The sequence below is a fragment of the Topomyia yanbarensis genome, chromosome 3 (genome assembly GCF_030247195.1).
Source record: "Topomyia yanbarensis strain Yona2022 chromosome 3, ASM3024719v1, whole genome shotgun sequence".
Classification (NCBI taxonomy): Eukaryota; Metazoa; Arthropoda; class Insecta; order Diptera; family Culicidae; genus Topomyia; species Topomyia yanbarensis.
Window position 1 is genome coordinate 167,805,099 of NC_080672.1, and position 19,395 is coordinate 167,824,493.

The 19,395-nt window shown below is 36.2% G+C and overlaps 2 protein-coding genes across 6 annotated transcripts; both read right to left on the reverse strand.

The window, feature by feature from the left end:
- Positions 1 to 320: 320 nt before the first annotated feature.
- Positions 321 to 18,109, reverse strand: LOC131693181 (uncharacterized). 2 transcript variants are annotated; one of them, XM_058980799.1, is made up of 4 exons: positions 17,969 to 18,109; positions 6,321 to 6,558; positions 6,235 to 6,256; positions 321 to 3,744 (listed from the first exon to the last, which is right to left on the reverse strand). In XM_058980799.1, exons 2-4 carry the CDS (start codon positions 6,495 to 6,497, stop codon positions 3,572 to 3,574), a joined length of 372 nt encoding a protein of 123 aa, XP_058836782.1. In that variant the 5' UTR covers positions 6,498 to 6,558; positions 17,969 to 18,109; the 3' UTR covers positions 321 to 3,571. The 2 variants fall into 2 exon arrangements, with proteins under 2 accessions (XP_058836782.1, XP_058836781.1); XM_058980798.1 differs by lacking the exon at positions 17,969 to 18,109 and adding an exon at positions 17,454 to 17,956.
- LOC131693180 (general odorant-binding protein lush) lies at positions 3,859 to 6,206 on the reverse strand. 4 transcript variants are annotated; one of them, XM_058980793.1, is made up of 5 exons: positions 5,830 to 6,206; positions 5,683 to 5,758; positions 5,512 to 5,606; positions 4,148 to 4,262; positions 3,859 to 4,093 (listed from the first exon to the last, which is right to left on the reverse strand). In XM_058980793.1, the coding sequence occupies exons 1-5, from the start codon at positions 5,893 to 5,895 to the stop codon at positions 4,005 to 4,007; spliced, it is 441 nt and encodes a 146-aa protein (XP_058836776.1). In that variant the 5' UTR covers positions 5,896 to 6,206; the 3' UTR covers positions 3,859 to 4,004. The 4 variants fall into 4 exon arrangements, with proteins under 4 accessions (XP_058836776.1, XP_058836779.1, XP_058836777.1 ...); XM_058980796.1 differs by having other exon boundaries at positions 5,683 to 5,771; XM_058980794.1 differs by having other exon boundaries at positions 5,683 to 5,779.
- Positions 18,110 to 19,395: the final 1,286 nt, after the last annotated feature.

Below are 19,395 nucleotides of genomic sequence, written 5' to 3' on the forward strand. Positions count from 1 at the left end.
GAATTAATAAAATACATTATTTAAAACATTTAAATGATAACAGAAATATAAAAAAGAAATAAACAAACAACAGCTGATGTCGTTTTCCAGTTATCAAAAGCGACATCTAACAGCAAACACACAGACTAGTTTTCGCGAGCAAATGTCAAAATTCCGCACGGAAGAAGGAAAAATATTTCGCGACCTCATTTCGCAAGAGGTGCATACTAAGCTTTAGGCTACTTTAATTTTTTTTTATTTGTTTCGTTATTTAAAATAAAAATTTTAACAGTTTCGATCCATCAGAAGTTTGATGTGATATCTAATGACGAACGATAGTAAGCAATTTAATATATCGTTTTATTGATCTGTCGACTGCAGTTTACATCTATTCAAAACAAGCACAATAAACGATATGCACAATTATATCCATTAAATAAATCTGATATACAGGATACCTTGAGCAGTGTAATATAATCCTGATAGGCGCTTGCAACGAAATTTTTTTTCAACCGGTCCACTATTTTTCGACATGCGTCAGGAGTAGATAAAGTCTAATGGAGATTCCATTTTCATCTAGTTATGAACGTTATCTGTTAGTGTGATTTAATAGCATTGGTGCTTTTTATCTTCGTATTTAAAAATTAATTTATCAAAAAGGTTTTGGAGCAGTCTTTATTAGGGTGGCACAAGGATGTATGAAAAAAATTAAATATCGCAGAACTAGGTTAGAAAAATTGTAATTCGTCGAATCTAAATGAATCCTGTTGGAGCATGTTTTAGCACAGATGTTTTTAAATTTGTATGGAGTTAACTATGAGAACGTGTCATTTGAGTCAGACGCTACTGATAACTATGAGAAACAAAGAGTTTCCTTTAAAATCGTAAATATGTCATCTGGGGCCACTGGAAAATATATTGAGTGCTTCTATAGATTTAGTCAAGGACAACAATTTCTAAAAACATAGCTATAACAGCTAATTATTAAGTTATTGCAAGACTAAACCACAGATAACAGACATTTAAGTGTAAACAAAAAATCCTTAAAAACAGTTTCAAATTGATAAACGCTTGAAATCAGTGTTTCGCCATCTACGCAATTTTTTACTACACGTGTTTGACAGCTGCACTCCAACTGCTTTGCATCGAATACTGCACCATCAACAAAAGTTTGCCAAACGTGTTCCAGACGTCTTCGTCACATTTCGAATCGAGCATAAACGGTTGTTCTCTGTGATTGAACCGATGAAAATAGTGCCGTCTCTGGCTACCCGGCGAGCTGATCTTTCAATCGAGGGAACCTATTGGTTGTTGTTACCAGTTATACTGCAGCTATAAGCATAAATGTCCCATGTGGTATGGGATTCCGTATACACATGGGACAATAATGCGTAGAGCGGTAGTATACCATTGGTGTGAAGCGGAAATATAATTCAGACGGTATAATCAGAAATATGTGATCTTAAGAACGCTAGTTCGAATTGTAATTGAATAATTTATGATTATATTTTTTGTAGTGAACAATAATATGCGCTGCACCAATCAACGGTAGGTAACAATAGAAACGAGACTGAAGCGGGAACGATTTCCGTTTGTTGTGAAAGTTCAACGGATATGCACTAGAAAAACTCTAGTAAGAGAACTGCGGAGAGAAAAACAGCATTTTTGGCAACGTATGCCCCGGCATTGTATGGCAACACGTCCAATGTTATAAGGATAGGCAATGTTCGATTGGATTCGTTTTTTGACAGCTAAACGCGAATCCAATCGATCCAAAATGGAGTCTCCGCAGTTCTCTTTCTAGAGTTTTTCTAATATGCACTACAACACTTGAAACTAACAATTCTACATGATATGATCCTGCTTCATTTTCAGAAATCAAGATTCGAGCTCGCGTCCTTCGGATTAGCTGTTCATGACGGTCGCATCTGAACGATGTGGAAACTTAAGCATTGTATATAGAATAATTTTTGGATCAGAAGTTGTAGCCTCTTACTCTCTTTGGGTAAGTTGTACACTGTACTCGTATCATTCGAAGTTAGCATTGCACATATTTTAGAATACATACCAACTTGTCTACAAGAAATTATCTAATGTTGACTATTTATCCATGTTAAATTACATACAAACTAACGACGCCGAATCCCTCTGGATAAAGACTTGACACGTCTATCGTTTGTTTACCATTTATCTGCCAGTGTCATTCAAATCGAGCACGAGGCCTGTCAATGGCCTTCGTTCCAGAAGGATTCCAAGCGATTTTCCTCCTCGGATTGAGTGCTTTTGACAGGTCTCGTGCTCGATTAGAATGACACTTACAGAATAATAAGAATAAGATAGAGATGGCGAGTCTTTATCCAGAGGGATTCAGCGTCTTTAATACAAACTTTAAACCATTTGTGCTAAAATACAGTGCAGTCTTTCAAATCAACATTTTGCATAGTGGATGTAGATCGTATTACAACTAGTTGTACATCGGTTCCACAGAAGTCTAAAATTTGTGCCACCTTGGTGTCTTTATTTTAAAATAAAACTATGTGTTGTACTACTCGAATAATCTAACCTATTTGTATGTTGTAATATTGGTCATAAAAACATTCTAAAGAATCTTGGAAAATACCAAAATTAAAATTCAGGGCATATATTTATACTTGCAGGTAATAGAAACACGGTCAGTAAATTTGTTTGATTGTTTCATGTCAGTATACCCTCTTATTTACATATATAATTTTTCTATTATGGTGCTGTTAAAGGTAAAATAGCTTTCTGTAATTGTGCAGTTTTCGCTAAAATACAGCGAGCAGGTGGTAAAATTGGAGTTTCAGAGTAAAATAAAAATACGGTATCAAAAGGTGTAGTGAATATATAAAAAGTATGCATATACAAAATGCATTTTTCGTACGCTTTTCATAGTGTAAACATACATTACGTTGGACATTCAATATAGCTTGTTTACAAACCGTTTTTACTGCATACACGCGCATCCTATTTCTAACAACAATTTTCAGTAACCGATTTATGTAACTGCTTATTTGTACAACTATAGACGTGGGAATTTAACAGTCTTAAGCGCCCAAATTGAAACATTTTAAAATGAATTAAATTTTGACGTTGACGCATTCTATTAGATAAAGGTACATCTACTTATAATTCTAAATAAATTTTCTCTTAATCATAAATTTCTTAGATTTGACGATTCACCGGTGGAATGAAAATCAAATAATTTCGAAAGATTGGAATGCAAATTTTAATTGCAATGGATTAGATCCAATAAGCGAGATATTGCCATACGTGCATTTTTTTTTCTCAGCTTAAAATTATATTTTGAATATAATAACCACTTAAACACATATATGACGTACGCACTATATATGGGATGTTTTACTTGGAACTGGTAGACCAACATTTGTACCTTGGTACTATAAATATGCACCACATCTGGTTGCTGAGATACGCACTTCAGCTCCCCAAATATTTTTTTAGAATACCATCCGTTTCAAATCTTACCATTCTGGAAATCTTATACGGTAATTAGTAACATTGATGCTACGTCGAGTCAACACTTTTAACGCGGTGGTTGCAAATTACGCAATTACTTGTTATCGTTAGCGACTGTGGCTGCAGTTGGTGCTGCTCCAGCAGCTCGTTGACCCGGTAGTGTAGCCGAGTTTGTGCAATTGCATATTGCTTCGAAAATTCTCAGAACTAAACCACGAGTACGAGTGACAACGCGATGCTGTTTCAGTCCACTCAAAAGCTTGTTTCCTAAAAATAAAAAATGAATGTTTATTTTATACATATACGTTTGAGTGACATTAAATCGATATATTTTTTACAATTGATGCAAGTTTTGTTTTAATTGTATGTACTTCTGTGCGATTTTGTACTATATTTTCTAACATAAACATAACATAAAAATTGTGAAATCTAGTAACATTGATAATTAGCAAATAACACCAAAATTATGATAATGGTTTAGCCTAGGTCCTGGAGCTTCATCCTGTTTATAAGCCGTTGGTCGTCGTTTAAGGGAAAATAAACACATCTCGGTTGAATTCCGCAGCACATTTTACCGAGTAAAACACTCTATCACAGGGGTCTTTGTACGATGCTTCTACAGATATAAAAAAGTTTAAATGTTGAACTCTACTTGTTATTTCAATCTTACGTGCATTCTTGCAGTGGTTCAGAGCTTCCTTGGCGGGCGCTTTAAGTTCCGGTGGAAGCATAGCTTCAATCTGAGCCGATGTCTTCGAGAAGCTTACTTCTCCTTTTTTGGTTAACTGTAGGCGAGGTAAATTAGTAAAAGGTTATATATGTAAAGTCGTATTCGAAACTTTGAAGAAATATAGTTTTGTAGAAAACGATTTTTGCTTTGAAAATTGCCCTTAATTGTCCAAACAAAAGAGATAGAAACTAGACTGCTTCGACAAAAAAAGTTACAAAAGTTCTGCAATGTCTTGAATAAATGGTTTCAGAGTGAGAAAATAATATTTTTTGGCGATTTTTTTAGAACTTTGCGTCAAGCGAATTAATCAAAACTATTGTTCATTATAATTTATCATTTCAAAAACATCCTGTAATTTTTCTATGGAAAAATATCGACCTACGACTTGGTGACGAAGCTTTTTGTAGAACGTCTCTGAAAAGAACATGATTTGCGGTGTTAACTGCCATTCAAAAACTACTTGCCCGATTTCTTTTAAATTTTCCATACTTCTATGTAAAAAAATACCTAACCCCTACGTTGAGTTTTGAGATAATTTTTCAATTAAGGGGGTTTTTACTCATAAAAAGGCGGAATTTTTCGTGAAACATAGAATTTTTTTAAATGCGTAATAAACCCCCTTAACTGAAAGTTTATAACGAAAAAGGGTTTAGGTATTTTTATATAGAATGTGTATGCAATGTTTGAAAGAAATCGGTTCAGTAGTTTTTGAATGGTAGGTAACACCGCAAACCATGTTTTTCCAGAGACGTTCTACAAAAGTTTCGTCACCGAGTTGTTTGTCGATATTTTTGCAAAAAAAATTACAGAATGTTACTGAAATGATTCACTATAATGTACAAAAGTATTGATCAATTCGCTTCGCGCAAAGTTCTAAAAAAATCGCAAAAAAGTTTTTTCTTCATGCTGCAACTCTTATACCCCCCCCCCCTCTTCGCCCTTTTAAACAAAGATGGCAGACGCTGCTCTAACCAACGATATCAAATGGGCAGGGTGATAATAGAAACATGGCGAAAATAGGCTCATCACCCTATATCCAAAATTAGCGAATTGGGTGCAAACTGTGTAATGTACGTAGGGCTCATTTACAGGGTTACGATCATATTAATTAAATAATCCATTCTCGTCGCGACTCGAACATAAGATGACTGTTTTATAACACCAGAACACCATATTTATTTCTTCACATAATTTACTACAGAATTTGCGATGGAAAGTTAACTTAAATCGTAAAGTGAATTAAAACCCACAAAAAGGTTTGTGAAAAGATATCAAAATCGACCCAAAATATAAATATTACTTACCGTTCCCGCCATTTGTGCAATACACATCGTATAACATTTTAACTCAGTATCCGGTTCCGGTGGAAAATCCCCTGACTTGAGACCATCTAAACTCGCTGAAAAAAGTTTGGGTTATTTCCATCAGCATGCTGCTTTAGTTTTCCTAGAATTATCAGAAGTGTTCTTAACTACCTTCATCAACTTTATACTTTGGCGCGCAGGCTTTCCGCATCATCTCGAGTGAATTGTTGAGCTGCTTCATTGTCATCTAAACAAAATTGCTTCGAAGCTATAACTTGATAAAGTAAAATGGTAAATAGCAAACAAATATATACCTACCGCTCCATCTATAGGGCCTAACACTTTCAGTATAAACACTAATATGACAATTGTTAAACTTCCCATGTTGCTGATTCATATTCATAACTTAGAACTTTGAACAGATTTTTCTTCTCCGATTATTCATGGTAGGAAAAACGCAAACAATTAAGCCAAAACATTGGAATTTATACTTTAAAACTGCACTATCACTGGAAATCAACGAGCCGAACTACTCACTTCCACCTGTCTTGTTAATAATATCATTTTGAATGATTAGACTGGCAATTACTGAAGTGTTATAATTGCTGCTTATGCAGTATTTCGAAGACTAAGCCGACGCGCATCGTTCGATTAAACACAATGTAACCGTCTATGTAATTAAGCAAACGGAGAAACACGAATTCAAACAATATCTATACGTACCATTCCGGGGCCTGTCCTCCGCCTGGAAATCGTTATTGTATTAGTATTTCACGAACACATCGCATAGCTAATTATATCCAACTCACAGATTTATCGCGTAGCTTCACCTCGGCGTTTTTCTGTGCCTCGTTTAGCACTTCATCAACAAAGATGTTCATTTCGCTCATCCTTTCTGGATCCTGCTTGAACTGTTCTATACGAGAATCGATGTCATCTCTCAGGCTGTGATTTTCCTGAATATCGAGGTTCATTTCGACGCGCATATTTTGAGGATTTCGGCGACGTAGCAGTCTTTTTTGTGCCACTGACTACAATTCGTGTTATCTGAAATAACACAAAACACAACGGAAAGACTGAAAAAATATTACAGACACAGTGTTGTTGTTACGAATTGTTGAACTATAGTTTAAGAAAAATTGGTGGTACTAATACCACGTAGAGCCAAATTAAGTGTGTAGCTTTAATTGAGTGATCGAAAATAACCGCTTTAAATATTTTAGAATGTAAAAATCGGAAATAAACTTCAAGCGTAAAAATCGGACTGAGATCCTTCAGCATAAGAAATGCGTACGACTTTTAGTTTCGGTCGCTCAGTTAAAAAACTGCCTTTTATCGCATCGTAGTGCAATCAATCTACTGGAAAACTGAATTGTAAAGAAATTAGAAGTATTCACCTTAGAACGGCTTTGTGTGGTACATTTGTACCCCAGAGCTATTTGCAACCCCGGTTTTTCTGTTAAGGTTTATTTTAACTGAAAGCAATCTTTATCATAAATCCATTTGATTATTAAACTTTCATTAAAGCAGGTACAACCTATTCGTTTCACTTGACCAACTTAACAGTGCCCGCTAAAAGTTTGTCTGGAATACAAATGTACCCCACACAACCGTTTGCGTTATTGTTTTGTCATGTGTACATAATTCGGAAAATTGATTATATCTTTTTTATGAGTAAAATATTGATACACAGTTAGCGAGAAACTTGTGAAAAGTGGTATAAGCTTCAACATTGCTGAACAATAGAATCTGGTATTTGATATAATAAAGCTACTATAGAAAAGTAACTAGAAAAAGCGCTTGAATCATTATGGTAATTTTTGATTTTGATTTTGATATTCGAGAATATGAATTCTCGACAAACATATGATTACGGCTTAAAAGCCAACTGTCAAAATTCTCTCTGAAAGAAAATTCCGGACAAACTGTTACTCGCCAATCACAGATAGTAGGGGAACCCGGGGCTATTCGGACCTACTTAAGCAAATCGCTTTTTTAGGTGGATAGATGTGAGAAAATTTACCGGCCAAAGGTCCTAATTGTTAGTTTGAAACCCCAGCTACATTTTGATGCCATAAAAGGTTCATTTTCACCACTGAATGGCAGCGCTAGGCGACGATTTGCAAACCTCTACGTTTTTCCATCCTTTCTTTCTTTATTATTCTTAAACACTAACAGGCATACCAAAGCCCCAATGGTGTTGGTCTTACTAATAATAAACTTATTGCTAACATTCAAGTCATATACACAAATAGTGGTCATACAATAATTCACAAAAACAGTAATAAAGTCAAATGTGGTTAAAAGATTGATTAAAAAGTCTAGAAAATCGCTGACGCAGAGTTTGTCTAGACACGTTGAAATCGAAAGCTGAAGCAACCTGGTTGAAAATCCTTTGTAGACCAGTGATGCTTACTATAATTAGTGCGTCTGAACGGTAATCGAAGCATAATGTTGTCGCGTTTATATTAATTGGTGCGACGTTTATATTAATTTGTTCTAATATAGCTGAGGCATCTATATGACCTTGCAAAGTGTCGGCGATGAACAAAGCTCTTGCTGTATTCCTTCGAACATAAAGGGGTTCCAGTTGAATCAGCTGACACCGGTTTTCATAGCTAGGTAATCGGACTCCAAGGCAATCTACGGAGCGCGAAACGTAAAAAGCGACGCTGTACGCTTTCAATTCTTTCAACGCCGTTATTGTAGTTTGGGCTCCACACTTCAGGGCAATATTCCAGACGTAAAGTTGCTGTTGAGTGAGACAGTCGCAATAAAATCAGGCTACCAGAGAGCAAGTCAATTCGAGCGGCTATCAGCGGAGTGACGGCGGTAATTATACCGAATAAAAATATAAAGTGGTAAAGTGCCGGGTACTTGTCAAAGGCTGATAAGTGCTGGCAAGTAAAGTGCGATACAGAAAAAAAGGTGGTAAAGTGCATCACATAAGGAAAAGTGATAAGGTGAGCACCAGAGAAGAAATAAATTGGTGACTGATTGTCGTGTGATGCGGAAACAGCGGTGGCTTGCGGATAGAAGCCTTAAAACACAATATCGTGCAAAAAGTGTATTGTGTGGTGATCCCAATATCACACAAATTAAATCAATACAAAATGAAATTGTAATTGCTGCAGTGCGAAAAATAATTGGGCGTCAGGGAACGCCATTTGTACGAAAATTGCCATAAAAGCGGAGAGAGTTGGTGAGAGGAAGAACCAAACGAGAGCTAATTATTGAATGATCAAGAGTAGGGAAACGGAAGATAAGTGATACTCTGTAGAAGAAGTGTGAGAGAGAAAGTCGATGAAGAAAAAAACGAGTGAGACTAATTTTATACTGTTGTAGGGTTCTTATTTCGGTTGCCAGAGAAATAGAGAACTGGCAGAGAAAAAGAGTGCGCTGAAAAGAGAGTGCAGAGTTGTAAGTATTAAAGAGGAAAAAGAAGAATCAGGTCTAGTAAATAGAGTGCAAGAAAAGGAAAGGATCTAGATTGATAACAAGTAAGAACGGTAACGCTGGTACTGGCACTGGCAAGTTTTCCGGAGACAAGAGAAAATACTCTCCGAACGACCAGCACATCACATACACCAGAACAAGGTAAGTGCGTGTCTTCTATCAAAGAGTGTACAAATACATAAGCGAATATATATCCACTGAATAAGAACTAACGGAAATGAATATAATGGATTGGAGCGAACACGAAATACTGGTGCGAAAGGAAGGGGTAGTACTGAAACTACAAACATGTATAGGGGAATCTGACCTTAGCAGGTTAGTCTTGACACAAATAAAAGAAAAATTAGGGTTGGAAGAAATCGAAGAGGAGGATATTGTAAGACTTAATTTAATCGTATATGATTTCATGATGGAACACAAAACGGAATTTGCACGCAATATGGCTAACTTAGGGTGGATGGATAAGCTTTTTATTGATACATATGCTAGACAAATAAGATCTGGAGAATTAATATATGGAAAAGAAGCACTCTGGATCATGTCAGAAGTTTTGGAGTGTGAAATATCGATATATAATGAAGTTGGGTCGAAGCTGACATTTGGAAAAGGAAAAGTCAACTCATTTTTTAATAAACTGGAATTTGCTATTACGAAAGAAGGTACGATTGAGAATGTGTTACACATAGAATTTTGCTCGGATGAGGTGAGAGAAATGTTGAATATGGAATATGAAATGACAGACATATTACCAGGAAAGGGAAGCGATAATGGACGGAGGGATCAGGAAAGAACAAGGGCAAGTGGCTTGCCGGAGATAAGTACAAATGAAACTACGTACAGACGAATACTATGCACGGGGGAAGAAATAGTAGTAAGAAAAATCACAGGAGACGGAAACTACTTGATAAGAGCTTTATTAGATCAACTAGAGAATAAAACAGGCAGGCCTTACACGTCGGACAGGAGTGTAGATAACACCCGAAATTTAATTGCGGATTATATATGTGAGCGAAGAGCACGATTCGAGAATTACCTAGTAGAATATCAAGAAGATGGATCAACCTTTGAGGAAGTTATCAATAAATTCAGACAAAATGGGTACTGGCTAGGGCAGGAAGCAATAGTAGCCTTTTCTGAAATATTCGAAATATCAATACAGGTTGTGAGGCAGGATGGAATAAACTATCTAATAGGAGAAGGTTTTGCACACAAAGGAAGGCTTAGAATATTTTATACAGGAGAAAATGTAAAAAATCATTACGATAGCATAGTTGATGAACAGGAAGTGCACAGGGATGTGGAGGATGTAAAAAAAACCGATGCTAGAACCGAGATAGCGAATAGCGAAACACAAGAAATAAAAGAGATATACAGCAGGATTGAGCGAGTGGACATTAAACAGAGGAACGGTAACCATAAGTATACAAGAAAAGAACACGAACAGAGAAACGGTAAGGGGCAGAATGTAAAGGATAACTATGAAGCAACTAGTGCTGTGAGAATAGCTAGCTGGAACGTTAAAGGGTGTAGAAGCCGAGAAAAAAGAGACGAGATAGATGAAGTCCTATCGAATCACAATATTGACATTGCTGCACTACAGGAAGTAAACACACTTGGAGACGACGTGTGCTCAGCTAATTACGTTTGGAAAATAAGAGGAAACCACCAGAATAAGTCGCGAGGGTTGGCACTGCTAGTTAGAAAACAATCAGGAATTAAAATAACAAATGATACGACAGTACAAAATGGTATTCTATGGGCAAAAATTGCGATAGGTGATAAAAAATTAATAATTATTAATGTGCATGCACCGAACGCAAAACAAGGTCCTTTTTATAATCGATTGAGCCGACTAATCGGAATAACAAAAGATAGGAGGCGTATGTTAGTGATGGGAGATTTCAATGCCCAATTAGGACTAAATGATCTTAATCCAGAAGACAAAAAATGGATAGGAAAAAAGTTAGGACATGAATTAACTAACGACAATGGTGAACTATTTAAAATTTTTCTGCACATGAACAAAATAAAGAATGTGTCTTCCATGATTGGTAAGGATGTAAAGATAACATGGAAGTGCAATGAAAAACAAAGCCAAATAGATCATATTATAGTCCCCCGATTGAAAGATTACAGGATAAGATATATAAAAGGGAAATGGACTACATTAAAAACAGACCACAAGTTAATAATAACAGAAATAAAAATGAACGGAACTAAATGGAATAAAAAAGTAAAAGAAGTGACAAAAAGGATAAACGTGGAGCTACTTAGAAATCCAGAAATCAGGAAGAAGTACCAGGATTGCTTAACTAAATTAACACCAACAGATAATGAGGGTAATAAATCAATTGACGAATGCTATAACGAACTAGCAATTAGACTCAGGAGGCCGCGTCGAAAACATTGAGAATATCAATATTGCCAAACACCCCCAAAAGAAAAAGAGCTCGCGACCGATTAAATAAAGCACTAAAACAAACTAAAAAACGGCCTTATATGCAAAATTATAGATACAAGGTGGAAACTTGTAGGCAAGAGTTTATCCAAGCTATCAAAGAGCATAAAGAGAAGGAAGTTAGGAGTTTTTTTTAAAAATCTTAATGATTTCGATGTAGGTGTTAGGATCAGGAAGACTTACAAGTATCTGAAAGAATTCACAAAACAAAAAAAATTAGCAAAACGGTGATCAGCAATAAAGTTTGGGAAGATATGTTAAAGGAAAGCCAGGGGCCAAATATCGAAAAGTGTAGAGATCAAGACTACACGCCATTACCAAACCCACCAACGGAGGATGAGATAAAGGAGATTATCAGAGCTTCTTGTAATGGCAAATCCCCAGGCCCAGATAGAGTATACGCAGAATATATAAAATATGCAGACGAAGGATCAATTGAAACACTAACCAGGATCATAAAAGAAGTGTACCTCTCCAATAAAATGCCAGAGGAATGGAAGAAATCAATACAGGTCCCAATCCCGAAGAAATCAAATGCTACGGAAGCAGAACATTTCAGGAGAATTTCCCTGTGCAATGTGGCATACAAAATATATGCCCGGTGGTTAACTAAACAATTACGAACATTTGCAGGTGATCCAGGACTACATCAGGCGGCATTTACATCTCATAGATCCACAGACGACCATATTTTTACTGCAAGAAGGATTATGGAAGAACATTGGAATTCAGGAGATAAGTTATATATACTAGCATTAGATATAAAAAAAGCATTTGATACAGTCAGCTTACAGAGCCTAACAGACATCTTAGTTAGACTAAAGGTACCAACGAGACTAGTCGATAGGATAATAACTTGCGTCCATGGGGAAATAACAAGGATCAGATGGCAAAACCAGTTGTCGTCTGAAGCTAAACGCGGAAAAGGCATCAAACAAGGATGCCCGATATCGCCCATAATTTTTAATTTAATAATGCAAGATGTGTTAAAAAAAGTTGAAGAAGACATCCCAGGCGTTAGATTATTGGATGTAGGCTATCTATTACTCCCATTGATTCTAGCTTTTGCAGATGATATTTTAATAATCTGTAGAAGTAAAAAACAACTGGAAGAAATATTGAAGGCACTAGAGGAAAGATTGTCAAATGTAGGACTTATGATAAACTGTGAGAAGAGTCAAGCCATGATTAGATATCCCAACAACGATGCAAAAACCCCAGAAGAGATAGTTTTAAACGGGAAAACATTTAAGGTCAGCGAAAGTATAAAATATTTAGGAATATGCCTAACTGCTTCACTGAACAGAAAACTTACCAATAGACAAAGATGTAGAAACGCGCTTAAAGCATCTAGGCTTATCATTGATTTTTGTAAAAAATTTAACCCTTCTTGGGAATTAGGAAAATTAATGTATAATACAGTAATAGCTCCATCTATTCTATATGGTACTAAAGCAACAGTTTTGACGAAGAGAAACAGGATAACAATGAGTGAATACGAAAAAATTATTTTAAGAAACATATTCAGCCAGTGCAAGAAGCCCCCAGGTCTTATATTTAATGCGAGCAGGATATTAGAGGGAAAAACAATAAATAGGAGAGCTAGAGTAGGTAGAATAAATTACTATGGACACATTCTTCGTAGAGAAAATCATCATCCATTACGCAAAGCGCTGAAACTGAAATGTAAAAAAAAGAAGGAAGGAAGACCAAGCTTAACATGGACAGATGCACTCAAACAAGATTTGGAAAAATATCAAAACTTCAGCGAACAACAATGGAAAGAAATGACAAAATGCAAAGACAAACTAAAAAGAAAGGCAGAAGAAATATATGATAACACTAATAGTGAAATTTCGGAAGGAGAATCATCACAAGAAGAAACGAAAGGAAGCAGATATAGGCACTGGAGAAATAAGACAAAAAATCAAAGAAAATGAAAAAAGAAGTAATAGCAATAGAGGATGGAGACGGACACAGGGTGCGAGATACGTTCCGGTTGAAAATACGCTAGTTTTTGACAAATAAGTACGAAACAAATCAGCACATACAAGACAACCGTTCTCATCGATCTTACATCAGCTTACACCACCAATAGTACGCAACAAAAGAAAGACACCATGCTGTATACGAAATAGTGCAGCAATAGAGATAGGAATAGCGAAAGTATCCCAAGAGCAGATCGGAAACAGAATACCCAAATGAAAATATGCCGAGGACAAGATATACGAAAGGAATAAGCCATGGAATTTAAATAATGGGAAACACAGGAAAAGTAGTTAACTGGAAAGATGTGAACAAATCAAAAGGTAAGTAAGAGGCGAGAGTGAGGTATGTAGAACAGAATTAATAATAATACTAAAGAAACAAAAGATGACCTATTCGATCGAAGAAAGGCGACAATATGAATGGATTATACATTTTAAAGGAACCCAATATTATATTTACATAACACGTTCGACCAACGAGTAAATCGCAGTCAATATCGACAAATCGCAGTCAAAACAATCGGTTAAATTTGCTCTCTGGTAAATGGTTTTATGGTGAGTAACTAAACAGCACTTCACGTCTCGAACTTATATTCCAATATATCATATTACTAAGTAAGTGTAATGATATATTCGTTACTAAATACTACATTAATTCATTGTATATAATAAACATATCATCCCACAGGTATTTAACAACTGAAAACATTTAAGTAATCATTACTACAGGGTTGCGAATAATGATTTAGCATTTATTATTGCATGACACAAAGCGATAATTATAGGATATTAATACCAGCTAATTATTCGAAGTTACGTAATTTATTACAAATGCCCTGTCCAGAGTCTCGTCGAGCTTTAGGTAATAACAGGGGTGCGAGGAAGATCGCAAATACATGTAAGTGACAAGAAATACATTCATGTAGGTACAATAAAAACACCATGTATAATTTGGTGAGTAAAATTATCATGCCCAGTGCAGATTACAGGTATATTGTAGCATTTTCAGCACCATAGGAAAACTTAAGGAATTGTTTTTCTTCTTGCCCATTTCGAAGTGATTCCTCCGTATTCTCTTTTTTTTTCTTTCTTTTTCTTTTCCTTTTTTTGTTTCAAAATATAGGAAACAATACTGTGCTCAGCACCAAAGATGACGTCGACTGAACATGGAGAAATTTATTTATTACAGCCACATGGTATCTGCTATATATGGATAAAGGTAAATGATCAATTACATCAAATTACTCCACATAATATGTAATAAATTTCATATAACGAAAGGGAATTGGGAGGGACCATCAGGGCACCTGATCGAAGCGATTTGGACAGGGAGAGTAGAGTCGCTAGCTCCCTGTTACTAACATTTCGTGGACATTGGGCGGGCTCTTCTCCCCACCTATTGGGGTTACCTTTCACATCAACGGCTTGCATTGCGACTTATTCATATGATCTTGTTATTTGAAGGAGATTCTTGAACATCCCCATGATACGTGCAAGCGAAATTGCTTACCGGTCGCCCAACTCCTTTTTGCCCCTTCGTACAATGACATGCTGATTATAATAAGTGGGTAATACTTGATCAAGTTGAAGTGTAAGGACTACCCAGTGCTATGGAGGGTGCTCCTGCTACAATAGGTGGCAGTAACATATCATCATATCATCATCACACTTCAGGGCAATATTCAAGGACTGATCGGGAGAAAGCGCAGTACAGCGATTTGAGACAATAAACATCTGTAAAATTTTTGGCTATCCTGAAGATGCATCCTAGCGCTCGAGACGCTTTACCGACTGCATAGGAGACGTGTTGTTTGAACGTAAGTTGAGAATCCAGAATCACTCCCAGGTCCTTCACGTGACTGACGCGTTCGATTTCTGTTTCTAGAAGACGGTACTTAAAATAGATCGAATCCTTTTTTCCGTGAAAACGATATTACCGAGCACTTCTTCGGGTTTACATACATGCGGTTGGTACACCAGTCAGCAAAGGCTTGAAGCTGCTGTTGGAGAAATCTGCAATGTTATGTAGGATGTTAAGCATAACAGGTTAGATGCAGTTGACCGCCCGGACGTGAAGCCATGTTGATCGTCACTTAGGTACTGCTTACAGTGAGCCTGAAGCGGTTCCATAATCACCAGCTCGAACAACTTCGAGACAGCACTCAATGAAGTTATCCCACGGTAATTATTGACGTCTCGCTTATTGCCCTTTTTATGAACTGGGGACATGTTCGCTGATTTCCAGCAAGATGGAAAAATACCTCTAGTAATAGATGCTCTAAAGATCTGAAGAAGCGGAGCAACTAAAACTTCGATGTGCCTTTTCAGTATCGCGGAGGGGAGCCCGTCGGGTCCCGGATTGAAAGATGACTTAAGTCGAGAGGAAGCTCTGGTAATCATCGTTGCATTAAAATCGATAGCACCCAGAGTGTGACCCACAAGCAGCGTTGCCAATGTTCCAGATTTATCTGGAATCTTCCAGATTTTTCTCAACTGAACAGACCTTCGTTCAAGCTAGACATTTCGCCAGATTTTTAAAATTTTGCCAAATTTTTCCAGATATTCAGAATTTTACGTCACACCCCAGCGAGGTTTCCATTATGCCAGATTTATCTGGTACAGCCAATGTTTTTTAAGCCTCCAGCCAACAGTGAAATCTCTTATTATAACAGCTTTTTAAATTATAGAAGTTGTAACAAACAAATTTTGGAAATCCTGGTCATATTCCATTAAAACACGCTCTAAAAAGCAAAATGGATGCAAAATTTCGATGACTAAGGTCAAGTGACAGATTTTGCCAGACATTTTCAGTTGAACTGCCAGATTTTCTTCAAAAAATAGTGGCAACCCTGCCCCCAACCTCCCCCTCCCTCGTCCTCATCTAATAGGCTCACTTACTCTATCAAGAAAAAGAAAAATAATTTGAAATTTTCATTGTATTTTTTAGAATTCGTATACTAAAGTGCTATTTTTAGTGAGAATTTAGCAATTGAACTAGTCACTATTCGTGAGCTTTTGTGAGCAGAAGTTTACCGAAAAATGTGTTAAGCGTTTAATAAATTAGCAGTAGTGTTCTACATTTAGATATTTTTTGAGGACAAGCTGGTAATAATTGTTTTAAAAAAACTCCAATTCAAAAGTAATATCTACAGTTCAAAAAAGGTAACCGCAGCTTGACCATGACATAATATGCCAACGAATATCCCTACGTCAATCGTATAGTTATGTCCCTGGCATTAACCACCTCTAGTTTAGGTTTGTATTGCCATCTTAAAAAATTTGGTGATATACGCACATACAGAACATATACCACATAAAACTCAAAATTGGAGCATTGTCATCTACATTGAGGCTTGAAGCGTAAAAATAAACAATCATCATATATGTATGCATATGATTAGATTATGTATTTACTAATATTGATGTAATTAAAAAGTGATCGTTTGTTATCAACCTCTCGGATGTTTTCGTACGAGTCAACTCACTTAGACACGTTGCTGATTGTACGGCTGTAAACTAATTAATAAAATTCACAACATAATATTCACATAATTCATAATTCCTTATCACTGTATATTCAAAATATTTGCGTGTGAGATGCAATCAAAATCTATTTAAAATAGTTTCCTTTGGTTGGGTATTCATTCGTCACCCATGTGTTGTATTGTTCTGTAAAACTCCTAAATATAAACATGGTGTATAATAAGGAGGACAAGATTTCTGAATTGTGGCCTTTTGAGCTAATGCAAATAAAAAAACTGCAAGACCAACAAAAATTATGCCACACTATCAGAAGAGTTCTGGAACAAGAGAACATACTACCGTCGATATATCTATCTACTTTGGTTCGACATGTTAAATTGCATACGTATAATAGGCAAACAAATGCATATCACTATTTTACTATCGCATCACCGAAGATTACGCTAGTATCTGGAATCAACAAGGTGTATCAATAATATTTCACAACTTAGAACATTCACTATATTTCGTGGGAAATAAATAAAATAAACCTTTGATATCCATCAAATTTTGCTCACCTAGATATATAAGCTATATTCGTCTCGCGTGATATCTTTAGATATAGTGAAACCTGTTTCTTTGTTAGTCGTTATGCACTTTTCACATCCAGCATGGAATCAATATGTTACCAACTAGTCATAGAAAACTGATATATTCTTAGCAAAATCAATCACCGACCACGATTGCTGACCAAAAGGTGAAAATCACTGTAAATGAAATTGATTGCCCGTTCCAGCGTTGAGCATAAAATTCGCACACTTCACACACTTCGCGTCGAAGGGGTTCGGATGAGGAAAATCGCGTGCAAGAGAAGACGAGTGACCCATTAAATCAACTCAAATACAATCACGCTTCCAGTAAATCGATCTAACTCTCTTCTGCTCTCAGTATACACTCTGACAAGTGTTTCGCTCCATTTGGATTGTAAATATCTAAATCGTGAAAAATCGCAGTAACGATATTCTCCCAGTATAGCAGTGATATTTGAATCTCGTTATCTACTATTTCAACTAGGTTAAACCAAGGAATTTACCTGAATGGTTTTCTTATTTTACTTGCAGTATCCGATAGTCGTCAACGAATGTATTTATTTATTGTGCGTTTGTTTTGCTTGCGCAGTACGCAAAAGTTCAGATGCATTTTACTCGCAAAGAGCGAAACATCTGCTCTCCGCATTCATGTGATCTCTCTTCTCTGCTGCTGTCGGTAATGTTAGCTCTCACGTGTTCAGTGCAATCAACAGTTTTTCAAACAAATTAAAATTCATTACATGGGTATTTATTTATTTGATACCGGCAGTGACAGACTTCGTTGCCATATACAGGTTAAGCTGTCCATTTTTCTATTTCTGGCAAATCGCACCTAATCTGAATGCAATAATCTACATATACCATTCGGAATTAAAATCAAAAGCATGTGAATCTCCATGTTATCCTCGTTTTTCTCTGGCAATCTGAACGTCACGCACAATTTTTTTAAGGGCGTAGGAGTTGTTGCAAAATATAGTTCGATAACCATATGACAGCAAAACTAGTCAAGAGTGGCTTACAGAGAATACAGACCTTATTGCAAAAAAAAAAAAAGAAATTGCATCATGGAAAAGCTATCAGCAAATAAGTTTTTCCATTAAATAATTCCAAATCCAAATGCTCTTGACAAAAATATTTCAAAATATATTAATTGATTCGTGAAATTATTCCGCTACATATTTACATTTCTTCGTCCATAACACGTCCATGCTATAACAAATACAAAAAGTGATTGAACTTTTTAAGTGATCTGGTGTAGCTCTCGAGCGCTCGCGCTGTTGTACTTTGTAGTCTTGCAGATTGGTCGAAGCAGAGAATGTCGTTTTATAGTGGATTGATTGATTGGTCACAAACGACTCCTCCTGTATCTCACGGAGAAGTTACATAAATTTTATTCATATGATTTCAAGGCTGATAGACTATTCAAAGATTTCTTGGAAGGCCTACCACCAAGCCAAAGTTTTGGATTAAATATCCATCGAATTGAAGAGTTCACTTGGTGAAGGGAAAACTTCACAAGTTAATCTTATGAAGAGCTAAAAGCTAAGGGCTCTAGCCCTCTACAATGATGCTGGAGCTTTATTTAATTCATTTTAACCACAATGAGGTTAATAAATTGATTATGTATTAAAAAGCACGTTTAGTGCGGGTTAAGTGGGTATGTTATGAATGACATGGGGTAGAATTAAAAATCTGACCCAGTGTCGTCTATGTCGAGGCTTCACATTATCATTTAGATTTCAATGTATGACTTGTGATGATAATTCGCGCCCAAAAGAGTGGAAAATGCCCATCACTACGAAATATGTAGTGGAAGAAACCACAAATTTCTGGGCATGTCCTTTTCGAATAAAAATTATAAATTCTTGTACACAGCAACAAATAAAAAAATTAACTACTTCTTTCAGCAAACAATGCACGGTGTTCCAGG

Bases quoted from the DNA above. Each gene is read 5' to 3' on its own strand.
- LOC131693180 (XM_058980793.1), bottom strand. From the start codon at position 5,895: ATGGGAAGTTTAACAATTGTCATATTAGTGTTTATACTGAAAGTGTTA. The intron at 4,263-5,511 runs GTAAGTAATATT...CCTCGCCTACAG, and splicing joins TTGCACAAATGGCGGGAACG to TTAACCAAAAAAGGAGAAGT. The intron at 4,094-4,147 runs GTAAGATTGAAA...TTATATCTGTAG, and splicing joins GAACCACTGCAAGAATGCAC to AAGCATCGTACAAAGACCCC.
- LOC131693181 (XM_058980799.1), bottom strand. From the start codon at position 6,497: ATGCGCGTCGAAATGAACCTCGATATTCAGGAAAATCACAGCCTGAGA. The intron at 6,257-6,320 runs GTGAGTTGGATA...AACGATTTCCAG, and splicing joins TGAAGCTACGCGATAAATCT to GCGGAGGACAGGCCCCGGAA. The intron at 3,745-6,234 runs GTACGTATAGAT...TTTTATTTTTAG, and splicing joins GGAGGACAGGCCCCGGAATG to GAAACAAGCTTTTGAGTGGA.